We start from the raw sequence: 14,088 nt of genomic DNA, 5'->3' as shown, positions 1-14,088 counted from the left end.
AAGGCAGTAGCACGAATGCATATGTCAGATAGGAGGTGTGTGTGAGAGAGATTTATTTATATTTCATATTTCTAAACTGCCCATCTCCCTCAAAGAGGGGCTTGTATTTTTAACGCTTTTCTATGTTGAAATGCTCTCCCAGTTATTGGGAACTCATGTATGGAACAAGCTTTTGCTTCCATTCTATGTATTGGTCTTCTTCCCAATACGAAAGATTTGTAAGAGAGAATTCACAGTAACACAATAAAAAATGATCCACTCCATGATCTCACTTTGAGGCTGCATATGCAGCCATGCTTCTATGGCCCAAGTAGCAATTCACAAATGATAACTAAAAGGGCAAGAACAGGCAGCCATCTGAAAGATTTAATATGGATAACAGGACCTGACATGAAGCAAAATAAGACAGGATTTGAGGTACAATTGTGTAATTGCCCAAAAGCTAAAATTAAAAAGTTTCAATGACATATGAAATGGGAGGAACAAGTTAAGAATATATGATAAAGTGGATTTAAAATGTTGGTTATAATATACTGACGGATCAATGATACAATATACGGTTAAAAGGGCTGAAATTTACATTGTGTTACAATCTAAACGAGACTGTTTATAAAATGATGTATCTTTGGTACAAGACACCAGAGAAATCACCTAGAATATATAAAGGCATTTCAAGTGTATGTTGGAAATGTAAACAATATGAAGGGACATTTTATCATGCTTGGCGGCCATGTAAAACAGCTAAATAATTTTGGATCACCTCGCACTGCACTCATGTCAGAAGCATCGAGGTGCTTCAGGACTGAAAGAATTAGCTGGTGACAGCACTGTTGCTCAGGGGAAGGCTCAGTTAGGGGCTCTTTTCACGTCCCCAGGAGGAGCTAGAGCAGGGGTAGGCAACCTTGGCTCTTTTATGACTCGTGGACTTCAACTCCCAGAATTCCTGAGCCAGCCAAGCTGGCTGGCTCAGGAATTCTGGGAGTTGAAGTCCACAAATCATAAAAGAGCCAAGGTTGCCTACCCCTGAGCTAAAGCAAAGGACGGGAGCTCACCCCGCCCCACGGTAGCACTTGGGTCTTGTCAACTCAGCATCCTAACCATGTGAGCCACCCTGCTCCCTGATAATTTTGGATTAAAACACATACTCTGATACAGAGGATTTTAAAGATCATTATTCAACTGAAGCCATAACTTTTATTTTTAGGAATAATAGATAAATAGTTAGTAAAAAGCCATGGAAGGTTACTTCAATATATGATTACTATGGTCGGATTACTGCAAACAAAGAGATGGAAAGATATGACACTACCCACTATGAAGGAATGAAGTTGACAGATTTTGCTGAAATGGATACACCGGCATCTTTGATTAGAGAAAAGACATTATCTAAATTTAGAGGTGACTGGAAAGCTCTTACGGACTTTTTGTATAATAAAAGGAAAAAAGTGAACTTATAATTTATGGCTCTGATTAGACTATCGAAAGAATAATATGATCTAAGAGAGATAGGTTAAAATATATTTGTACTTATAACTACTATGAAGAATATAGGAAGCCATTTCTTTAGATCTTTTTTCTTTCTTTTCTGGTTTTTTTTTTCAACATTTTAAATGCACTTTCTGCTTTTTCTTTGATTTCTTTTTCATTTTTCTGTTTTACCTCATATTAGTTTGTATTAGTTTTCATCTTGTTCAAAAGTTTCAATAAAGATCATAGTAAAAACAGAACAGGCCAAACCATCTGCTTGCAAATTAGCGGATCAATTGTTCCGCCTTTCCTAAAGAGAATTCATATATTCAAGGCAATGCCTGAATTTATCCTACTACACCTTCCTTCAAAGACCCAAGCAGCCAATTCAGCTTAGCATCTTTTTTTTTAATAGCACAGAATATTTTGAACGCAAGCAACAGAACAAATAATTCTACAGAAACACAGCCTTACCCACTATCCTTGCATTCATCATATTAGATGTAGATTAGATCATATTCTGTACATATTTCTGGGTGCTGTGGTATATAGTAACTGAAGAACTTAACGAGAGTAGGGCATTTGCTTTCAGCAGTATTCTCTAGGCCAGTTAAAATTCAGACAATTCAAACATTAGCTATAACATTATTTCTGAGGGAATAATACCCTTAAGCATGCCACCCGCAATGTGTATTTGTTCTGCATCTGAGAAATTACCATATTCTTTCAAACACATCAAACACATTCATTCTGAGAGCGAGTATGTTAATACAGAGAATGTGATACCACAAAACTGTGAATGCTACTTACCATGAAAAGGGAGCATTAACTATATGAAAGTGCGCTTCCCATTTTTACGAGTTTGGGCCTAGCGATACAGAAACTTATTTTGTTCAGTATTCAGGAACACATTCCACATCCCACAATAGCTTTAAGATTCCAACCAGCCTATTCAATAGCCCTTAATAAGCTTCATAACTGATTCTCACGTTTAAAACTAAATTGTAACTTGATAATTAACATACACTGTAACAAAAACACTCTTAAAAATATATACTTCATTATCTGGAAAATATATACTTTATTATCTGCCATGATAAGTACTGTAGAAGTAAAAAAAACCTGGTAAATGACTACAAGAGTCCTCAACTTACAACAGTTCATTTAGGACAGGGGTAGACAACCTTGGCTCTTTTACGACTCGTGGACTTCAACTCCCAGAATTCCTGAGCCAGCCAGAGCCAAGGTTCCCTACCCCTGGTTTAGTGAAGTTACTATGGCACTGAAAAAAGTGACTTATGGCCATTTGTCGCCCTTTACAACCGTCACAGCATCCCCAGGGTCACATGATCAAAATTCAGACGCTTGGCAACTGATTCATAGTTATGACGGCTGCAGTCTCCCTGAGTCATGTGATCGATCAAAAAACCTTTTGCAACCTTCTGACAAGCAAAGCCGATGAGGAAGCCGTATTCACTTAACAACCGGGCCACTAGCTTAACTGCAGTGATTCACTTAACAAATGTGGCAAGAAATGGACCAAATTCACTTAACAAATGTCTCACTTAGCAACAGAAATTCTGGGCTCAGTTGTGGTTTAAAGTCGAGGGCTACTTTATAAGCCCCTTAGAAATATTATCCTGCAATGTGATTCTCTTGCTTAGTGAACAGGAATCAAAAGTGCTTCTTCGTGGTAGTTTCTGCATGCGGGGAACAAAATCAATGCAAAAAATCAGCAGAATTGTATCTCTGCTATGGAAGGCAGCAGGATCTATGGAATAAGCAAATTAAAATTGAAGAATTCCTATCCTCTAATGAGGATTGATATATATCTCTTTCAGGACTTTTTTTTTTAAACCAGATCAAATCCAAATCACAAAACAATAAAAGGTATAACCCTCCCACTTCCCATTCCAGTCTGATTCATCTCTTTTCTCAACCCTTTCTTCCGATCAAGTGACTTGTATTTTTCTATGCAGCCTTTCCTGCTTTAGTGCTACTCAAATGTGCCAGACTGCAAGTATGGCCAATGATAGCTTGCTGCTGATAAAGTCTATTGTAGTCTAATATAACTGTACGAAAGCTACTCTCTTAAGATACTGTGAGCAGGTAATATATGCCATTTTCTCCTCAGTAACTAAATGAAGTCTTATTTTACAGCAAAAAGTTATTTACAAGTGAATTACTTCTAGGAACACTGCATTCTTCTTCATGATAATTGAAAGGCACTTCAAATGTCAATATTTTGTAGTAGGCCAAGAAGCTTAAGCTACAGAACACGGAGATACTTGGAACCTTAAAGTAAGGCAGCTAAAATAACGTTTCTTATTTATGCTCAGATTCTTTATCGAACAGAACAAAGCAAATTCCAAGACGCAGGTATATTTCTGCTATTTCAAGGTAATACTTTTCAAAAGTCAGCTGTCTAGGAAGCCATGATAAGGGCAAATGCACAGAAAGATTGCTTGGGACTACCGTAGTGAGACAGAATGGCAGCTTACATAGTGCAAGAACGCCTATAAAGAACAATAATGGTGTGTTCAAAAATATAAAACATATCATTAAGACAGAAAAGACACAGAATATAGATCGCCCCAGTTCTACGGGCTCATGCAGTGTCCTTTGATTGTAATAATTCCTTTCTCCAGTGATTGCACACCTTCCATGCACTGGAATTTGGGTTAACCAATTTAATAAAACATGATGTTTGGCAGCAGCAAATACTCTTTTACAAACAGCATTGTTAATATAGGAAACTCACTGCAACAGCATAAGATGGCGACAGCCATTGCAGCATGTACCACTGACCACAGTGGTCATACTCAAGGATTCACCTGGAATCAGATGGTGATTACAGGCAGTCCTCAATGTACGACCACAATTGAGCCAAGTATGTATGTTGCTAAGTGAAAACTTTGTTAAGTGTTTTGCCCCATTTCACGACAGTTGTTAAATTAGTAACATGGTTGTTAAGTGATCCTGGCTTCCCCATTGACTTTGCTTGTCAAAAGGTTGCAAAAGATGGATCACATGACCCCGGGACACTGCAACGGTCGTAAATATGAGTCAGTTGCCAAGCGTCTGAATTTTGATCAGGTGACCATGGGAATGCTGCAACAGTCATAAGTGTGAAAAAAGGTCATAAGTCACTTTTTTTTCAGCGCCGTTGTAACTTTGAACAGTCACTAAATGAACTGTTGTAAGTCGAGGACTACCTGTACTCCATTAGCATTGTCTAATGTCTGAAGAGTGAACAGAATACCCGACAAAGGGTGTCTAAGGCTAGGAAGGCATCAGCTTATGGCTGGTGGAGGTGATTAAATAAAGTTGGTGAACGTGTACCATTAGGGAGATTGATGAGCTGGCCGGAGTAGCTGTTGATCAAATGGTTACTTCATTGAAAGCTGGCATTACTGGGTTGAGGGGGAATAAGGTTGCTCCTTGGCAAGTTGGCTATGAAAAAACGTTAAGGAGAGGTTCAGGAATTCCATGGAGGAGGAGGAAAGTGAGATGAAAACAACTGAGACTCTGACCTGATTGTTAACAGAGAACAGCAACCAGTAAAATGGTGCCAGTGCCAAATGCCTCCATTCTGGAGTTTGAATCCCAGATTGCAGTACTCTTAGCTACAGGTTGGCTACTGGTGAATAACAAACCACTAAGGAATAAGACCGTATTATTTTCATGACCTCATTGGGAATGAACGAATGCATGCATGAATGATTGATAGAACTGGTTGAGCAGGAGTGAGGTGTTGCTCTGTCCAATTTGGCTTTCAGGTGCTGTGATTTCAAAGGTGGAGGTGGGGCATAATGGCCCTGATGGGCTCTGACTATAACTCTGGGCTGTGTTCCCAAGATGACTGGTTGTGAATGTCAGTGTTTGAAGGTAAAGATTGTGCTGGTGTATCACCCATCCTGCCATCTAACAGTAGCCCTTCCCAAATTCCTAGACCTTGTCACAGGCATAGTGGTAAATGTTCTCTGGGAGAACGGTACTGGGGAACTTGAATTCTGAGGAAGTGAAGTGAAAATTCAGAAGGCTCAGGAATTCACAGCATCCATGGACCTGCCCTGTGTAACTAACAAATCCACACTATTCTTTATTGTGGTTAGCTCACCGTCATGCAAATGACTGGCACCTGTGATCTCTACAAAAAGGGGAGGGGGGAGGGGGCTCAGCAGACTAGTTGTCTCAGCCACCTTATCGATCTGACTGTTTTCCAAAGCTCTAGGGATTTTACAGTTATATTGCAAGAGTTCAACCATGCATCTCAGAGACCTCTGGAATTCACGAACAGCATTGAATATAAATGCTTGGGAGTGGTCTCTCCTTGCTTGTTGATCCCAGAAGACGAAGCGATGCCTATAGCACCAATAGAGGAGAAGACAATAAGTTTCCCTAAACAGAAGCACGAACTCATCTTCAGGCCAATACTATGGCAATAAAAGTAGTAAAGTCTAAGTATTTCTTTGCTTTTACTACCTTGGTAGAATATTATCCAGCTTTTCAAGGAGGAACACCCTTCCTGCTGGACAGCAGTGGACAGGACAACTGGCAGGAGTAGCCAACACTCCAGAAGACAGGTTTAAGATACAGAAGGATCTTGACAGACTTGAACATTGGGCGCTATCTAACAAAATGAAATTCAATGGTGAAAAAAGCAAGGCTCTACATTTAGGTAAGAAAAATCAAATGCACAGGTATAGTGGGTGGTTCCTTGCTCAATAGTAGCAACTGTGAGAGGGATCTCGGAGTCCTAGTGGACAATCACTTAAATATGGCAGTGTGCTGCAGCTGCCAAAAAAACCAACACAGTGTTAGGCTGCATTAACAGAGGAATAGAATCAAGATCACATGAAGTGATAATATCACTTTACAATGCCTTGGTAAGGTCACACTTGGAATACTGCATCTGGGATACGGTACATGTCTTCAGACAATCCAGGTTCCCTCGGCCAAGAAACGGAGATGAGCACTGTATCCTAGGCTCAGACACGGGCACAACTGACAGGGAAACATTACCTTTTTACAATTATATGCATACGATATTCCATGTATGTTCTATCCCAGGCTAGGCTAGAGATGCATGGAAGTTCCTCGCCTAGCGATTGAAGAATGCAAGACACTGGATGACATAAACAAGCTAAAACTGAACCCCAGCAAGAGAAAGGTTCCATTTGTTTGGAAACCATTTAGCACAGGGGTCTTCAAACTTGGCCCTTTTATGACTTGTGGACTTCAACTCCCAGAATTCCTCAGCCAGCCCTAGGTGGCTGAGGAATTCTGGGAGTTGAAGTCCACAAGTCTTAAAGTTGCCAAGTTTGAAGTCCTCTGATTTAGCCCAACATGTTCCCCTTTGTTGGTTCAAAAGGACAATACGCTAGTTTAAAAGTAAAAAACAAAAAATGTTGGGGGAGTTGAAAATATCCATTCAGTTGCATTTGGGCTATTCTTTCTAGAAGGTAACTACAGTATATTACAGACTTTAATCACAGATAGGCAGAATCTGAAGGATTTTTCAACTCTTTTGAAGAAAGAGGAATTTATACCCTAGAGATATGTACCTCTCATAAAGTGGTGAATTCTTTAAGAGACCAGCCAGTTATTTGACAACATACATGTCTGAACTTCTTGACAGCAACCCAGAATAATTTCTGCTTACAGCCAGATTCCAAATGCCAGACTCAGTTATAGAAGACAGTTCCATGTTTACATGCTGTGCTATTATTTTTTCTGTCCTTCCACTGTAATTCTTGAAGCGCTACAAGTCATCACCATAAAATTGAAATACCCTATCATTAAGGCATTAATTGGTGCTCCTGACACATTTTAATAATCAGTGTTGCATCCTCTGCATGCTGAGCCTCTGTACATTAGCATAGAAATCGTCCTTAAAATCTTAAGATATATTATTTTTAAAAGATCTATCAGCCAATGTACTACCTCTCTCTCTTAAAATTGTGAAAATTTCTACTTATCAATTACTGGTAACAATAGATAATACAGTAGGTTTCCTGGGATAAACACACCGCCCTCATCCCTCGCAATTTACCACTTTGGAAGAACTTTATAAATCGTAAGGACAGCATTTCTATCTATCTTAATTCATATTCTCAATTACTAATCATAGTCTCAATTACTGTTTTCCCAATGTATTAATTATGGTTTCTTTATAAATAATTTTCAGAAAAGTAGTAAGTCAAAGCATATAATTATGCCTACTACAGATGTAACGCAAACCATGATATTTCTCTATCATTCATATAAATTCTATATCTATTAGCCTTAATAGAGATTATGGTTATCCATTACTTGCAAGGATTAAGGTTAGAGGCTGATTTGCAAACCATATCTGCAACTAATTTTTTGTCATGACTGACATTAACCCAAGGGAAATCTCAAATTATGAGAATTTGCTGGAAAGAAAATGCACAAACCCCATAGCGGCTATTAATAAAAGTGTAAAAGGTAGTGTATCTGCATTCATTGTATTCATAACACAGTTAACAAGCCATAACTATGATTAACAAAATGTAACATATGATTTCACACAACATGCTGAGCCAAAACAAACTCATTATAGTTTTACATGATGGATTGGTTCATATTACGCAGTGCTACAAGAAGTAATTCATTTAAGTTTGGCTTAGACTTTTTGACTTATTGACAGTTTTTTATTATATTTTGTGCCTCAAATTTCCAAGTCAAGCAAAATCCAATGGTCACGAGCATCCTAAAGTTGTAGGAGAAAAAAATGGTACACTTCTGGTATACCTCTATGTATTTTAAAAATGTGTAAAATTAATGTACAGTCCTCTAAACTATAATCCAATTCATAATACTAACACTCAGGAGGAGTAAATTTTTCATATGTTACAGAAGTCAAAGGCAGGATTCTTTTAAAAATTAAAACATTTTTGTATAATCTGTGGCTTATGTTTCTGTACATACAAAAAAGCATTTTTCAAGTGGTTTGATGATACCATTAAGGCAACGGTGTCTAAAATAAGACTACAGCAGGTTACATTGTTCGACCACATCTGATTTTTATTTACTGTCTTCAACATTTGTCATTTACATTTACATTTAATTTTTACACATAATAACTCACTACTGCTCAATCAGTCCACATGTTGAAATATAACCAGATAAATGAATATTACAGTGCCATATAGTAGCACCTGTAAGAACAATATTTGCCTTATGTTCATCCATACATCATGTTAATGTGGTTTAATTTTGTTTTAGTATGTTGTGCATCCATATGCATTGTGATTTGTAAATAATGGCAAAGCCAACTATTTTTAATTCATTAAACATTAAACTTGTTGGAAGACCTGAAATACAAGATTAGGGACAGATCATCATGGAGAAAATCTATCTAGGTGGTTGCCAAGAATTGGCATCAACTTGACAGCATATAATCAATCAATCAATTATAAAACATGATTAAGCATTACTATTCAATATATAAACTACTTCAAATAAAAAGCTTCCTTATTGTTTTAAATCTATCAGAGGAGGATTAATCTTTCCCCTATTCTAGAATATTGGAAGCAGGAAATTCCTACATAGGACTTCTGAGGAAGCAATGGTGACTGAAGATGGTTCTGCTGAGAACAGAGCTAATCACTATGGCAGGACAAGGAGCTGGCAAACAGATCAGCTCCTTGGAATTCCTCTCTGGATAAAGGAGAGGATCTAGGATTGTCCACATACACTCCATACAGTGGGTCCTCGCAAGGAGACTAAAAGGCAGCAGTCTCTGGTGAGTTTTAGAGCTCTGGAAGCTGAAGGAAAGCCATTTTTGCTCAAGCAACAGTTTGGTATCTTCAAAACTACACTGGGTTTGCGTACGTTGTTTTCTTAATTGCTTCTGGAAATTTCTTAACAGCGTTTTGGATAGCAAGAATTGTCAAAAAGACGAAGTTTCATTGCACCAGGTGAATGAATCTTTAACAAAATAATTTTCACACAAGTTTAAGGATTTTTTGAAAAATCTTATTATAGAGTAAAAAGCAAAAGGGTGATTAGAACACTGATTGGGGAATGTTACAAATGGACTAAGAGGTGGGATGGATTTTAAATTAAAATTTGAAATTAATTACAAACAAACTTCCTGTGTGTTGTTTGAAGTTTAATTTAAAATATGTGAAGATTTAGAAATTAAGTATAACAAATATTCCCATGGGAAAACATTCTGGATTAGAGAAAAGCATAGGACTAGAGAAGGAACCAGAAAGAATTAAAGATTATAATTAAAAGAGAAGAGAACCACTAGTATAGAAGGGAACAAAATATTTAAATTTGGGAAACATTTAAGGATATTTGGGAGCAATGCAATCAAAGGTTACTTTTAAGATTGCATGCCACTATAAAATGGTTTAAAAGATGTGATAGAAGAGGATAAATGAATGATGGATGTGGATTTAAAAATGACAAGCTACAAGAATATGGAAAAAGAGGTTACACTGGATATACAAATGAAACCAGTTGATATCTTCATAACTAAAATGGACACACAAACAATAAAACAGAAGAATGATTTGGACAATATTCAGTTTCTTATATATTTATCTTTTTTTCTTCCTTTTTATTTTTTTCCTCTGCACTTTTTCTTTTTTTTCTTTTATTTTAGTTTGTAGGAAACTGTATTTTATTTTTTCCTTAGTTTTTTAAAATTTTTATATCTGTAAAATTCAGTAACAATTATCATTTTCAAAAACAAAACTCCTACATGGGAGAGCATTTAAACAGTAAATTAGTATCCTAATGAAAACAGTCCACTCTACCAATAACTCTTAGAAAGAAAATAAATCAAAGGAGCTTTTGTATCAAGGCATAAAGATTTGAGCCCATTAATGCAGACTTCTTTGTACTGCTTTCAGAATTACACAAATATATGCAGCCAGTTCTGCTATATTTTTCATGGCTAAAATTCATTTCATTTTGAAATATGTAACTTTCAAGATATGAAAATGTCCTGGTTGAGATCACATATCATACTTATATGTGGTTTACTTAACAGTAGTTGAATTCAGATAAATATCCGAAACTGCCCAATATACAAACCCATAAACCATGTTTTACAAATCACAGTAACTTGGTACATACAATATGCTAAGAAAAAACCAAATAAATCACCTTATGTGTTAGTTGATGCTGGACAAAGCACAACTGAACAAAGCTACCGACCAACATATTTCAGATAAAACCTAGATGGGTGTGCATTTCAGCTCTAAGACTTGGATCCTGAAACAAGATGATCATTTGCTGTCTTATTTACTGCCTGGAATAGGCAATCATGCAGGTCCAATAGTATCCCTGTTTAGTAAGACTCACCACTCTAGTGACTATGCATTTTCTAATGCCCTAAAAATGTATACAGTGGCAATTCAAAATAAAATATTTTAGTTTTAAAAGCATGGTGGTTGAAAAAAAAATAGTAATTCTGGGGAAAAGAATGCTTGAAAGCTCAAGACCTCACCAAAATAAATACTCAGTGTAAGAACAGAATATTGACACCATTCAACTTTATTCTCTTTCACTTTAGCCCTGGGCAGAGACTCTATCTTTTATCAACAGAGGACTTTCAAAGTCTACCTTTATTAATTAAGCCCTGCAGCACAGCATATTTCATAAATATTGTCCCTATCTTCAAATAATTTAGGGATGCATATCCCCCACACACACTACATTAAAGTGTTCAGTGAGACTTGCTTAGCAGGTTGCATAATTGGAGTGGGGCAACTTTTCTGGAGTGGAACAGCATATCCAATGAGGGATGGAAGAAAAAAATCAGAACTCTTGGTTTGGACATATGAGTCACCAAGGCACCTTCCCTTTCAATATATTTAATAGTTAACTTCAACAAACTCCATTAACTTTCTGCTTAAGGATTTTAGCCACATGAAACAATATACTTTCACAGAAAAAGCTTCACGAATCTAGTAAATCCATCCTCAAATGAACAGTAACACTAGCCTTTGATGGCAGCTTTTGAATAGTAGAAAGTTAACAGCATAAAAGAATCATGAGTGTCACTTTCCACAAAAGACAGGGGAGGGAGGAAAAGAGAAAAAAACTCATATATATACACTTTGCTCGCACAGGCACAAAGCCGAAGACCCCAGCCTGAAGATGACGAGTGGGACCTCGTCGAAACGTTGCCAAGATACTCTCAATCTTACACGGGAAAAGACCCGAATACGCCAAGACCTGCACACACACACACACACACACACACACACACACACATATATATACATACATATATACATACATACATACATACATATGTGAGAGCCCTTCCTAAGAAAACAATATTCAGCAAAAAGCAGTATCTTGAACCCAAATATTACATCGTAAGATGTACAGCACACAGACCAGCTAGACAGAGATAAAGACAGAGATTAAGGTGGAAGATTTAAAACTGTTACAAAATCTCTACTAAGTGATTCATAATTATTCCCAACAAATCTAGAAACAACAGAGCAATACTTTGTGGTGACATGAATTCAACGATGGACAAAATACAAGTACAAATGTTACATTCGCTCCTATCAAAGTTTGGGAAAATACATAGCTGATCATTTGTCAGTGTTACTCATGTAACACATGTATATATGTTTAGAAACCACAACATGTTACACAATATCATGCCCAGTTCACCAGTAATATATGTCTGAGATGTTGTGAATGTTAGTCTTCTGGAACCAAATATTTTGTTAAATAGCCATACAGATGTAAATATATTTGTAAACTCTTGCATGCTGAAACTTCTAGCATGTTGTAAATGCTCCATCTGCTATGACCCCCACTTTCGGGTTGATTCTTCTTTATTGTACTTATTTCATGGGAAGAAATGAGGAAATTTCTTTTCAGAAACATTACTGTAAATATGTCCAGGCAGCACTGTGAGACATAGCAAAATTTCCTTTGCTAAATTTTAGACCTTGAACTGATCTTAAAAGGATCAAATGCATAAAAATCAAATGCATAAAACTGACAACTCTTCAGATAGCTATGGAAAGCAATAACATCTTACTGACAATGGAATGTGAAAAATCCTAAATGGAAAAAAAAAAAGATCACTCACATCTGCCAAACCACAATACCTTAATACCAAATCAGTATCTGATAAAGACTATTTGTTATTTTATTTATTCCTGCTCTTTCCCTTTAATCACAGCTTAAGGAAAATTTAACACACTGGGATCTCTGCCAGGAAGGCTCCCTCCCATAAATGTCACACTTGTCACACAAGGCTGCTGCTGGCCTTGCTACGCCCTTAAAGACCCTTCTTCCGTCTTCCTTTTCTTCCCAAGGTCTCTTGACAAATTTAAGAATCCTCCCTCCACCCCAATCAAGGTCTTTTTCTTTTCCATTTCTATACAATGCCATAGGCCATAGGGATTTATTTAGTATAAAAAATTAATCATAAAAAAAGTAATAAAAATGGAAAGCGGGGTAAAAATAATACTGAATTTTTCTTATATTGGCTGATTAGCATCCTGGCTCATCGGGATGCCTTATGGTATTTTTCCTGGAACTGAAATGGAAAAAGGCAGAAGGCGGAAAAAGGAAAGGAAAAAAAAAAAGATTGGAGAGGGAAGGAGGAAGAAGGTGAGAGCCGCCCGACCACCGGTTCACGACGTTCCCACGATCTGGGGACTCGAAGCCCTTCCCAGCCCTCCTCCGCCCCACTCCTGCCCCACACACCTTCGGCGATGACCTTCTTGATCCGCAGCTTCATCTCGCCCATCTCCACCACCTGCCCCACGAAATCGTTTTGGTCCCGGCTGGCGGCCCCTAAGGAGCCGGGCCCGGCCAAGAACTCCAGCGCCGACTGCAAGAGCGACATGGCGGCTCCGCCGGGACTGGGGAGTCGAGCGCCGGCCGGGGGTGGGAAAGCGCCGGCCGAGCCCGGCCGGTTCCGCCTGCCGCCGCCAATTATACCCCTGCTCAGCCGCTCTACTCGCCCGCTCCTCCAGCCCGCACCGAACCCACTTCCGCCAACGTTGTTCGTCAGAGCAGGAAGCCGGGGCTCCGCCCACTTTCTCATGTCGCTCCGCCTCCCCCGCCAGGCCTTCGCAAAGAGGGTAGGTGAAGACGGGAATCGCTGTTCAGGCGGCACGTCGGGTGCCTTCTCGAAAGTTGCCCCGGAGCCCGCTTCGCTTTCAGTCGAAGGGCAAGCGTCGTTCTTGAACTTTGGCCTTTCCGACAGTAAAGATTTTAAAGGGAGCAGTACACGTCCCGCTGCTCTTTGCTCTTTAGCACGGGCATTGCATTTGGACTCGGAAGCAAGAAATTCGATTTTACTTTATATCTGCGTGTAGTATGCATATGCATATACATATGGAGATCTAAGATAGATAGATAGATAGATAGATAGATAGATAGATAGATAGATAGATAGATAGATAGATAGATAGATAGATAGATAGATAGATAGATAGATAGATAGATAGATTAGATAGATAGATTCTAAAAGCGGATTGTTATATTACATTATATCTCCGCTCACTTTTTAATTTGAGAAAGCTTAATAGTGGGCCCTAGTCCAGGATAGCATTGTCTTATGTCTATGTATGCATGTATACATATATATACCCAACT

At 38.1% G+C, this 14,088-nt stretch overlaps 1 protein-coding gene across 1 annotated transcript in view; it reads right to left on the bottom strand.

The window, feature by feature from the left end:
- The window catches only part of GAK (cyclin G associated kinase), a 75,023-nt gene extending 61,690 nt beyond the window's left edge, over nucleotides 1-13,333 (bottom strand). Inside the window, exon 1 of the mRNA XM_015821239.1 lies at nucleotides 13,192-13,333. Coding sequence (XP_015676725.1) covers nucleotides 13,192-13,333 — 142 coding nt within the window. The remainder of the gene's footprint in view (nucleotides 1-13,191) is intronic.
- Between the last annotated feature and the right edge of the window lie 755 nt (nucleotides 13,334-14,088).

The sequence above is a fragment of the Protobothrops mucrosquamatus genome, unplaced genomic scaffold, assembly GCF_001527695.2.
Source record: "Protobothrops mucrosquamatus isolate PMUCROS unplaced genomic scaffold, P.Mucros_1.0 scaffold1284, whole genome shotgun sequence".
In the NCBI taxonomy this organism is placed as follows: Eukaryota; Metazoa; Chordata; class Lepidosauria; order Squamata; family Viperidae; genus Protobothrops; species Protobothrops mucrosquamatus.
The sequence above is the reverse complement of the archived record's forward strand: the minus strand, read 5'-3'. Positions and strand labels throughout refer to the sequence as shown.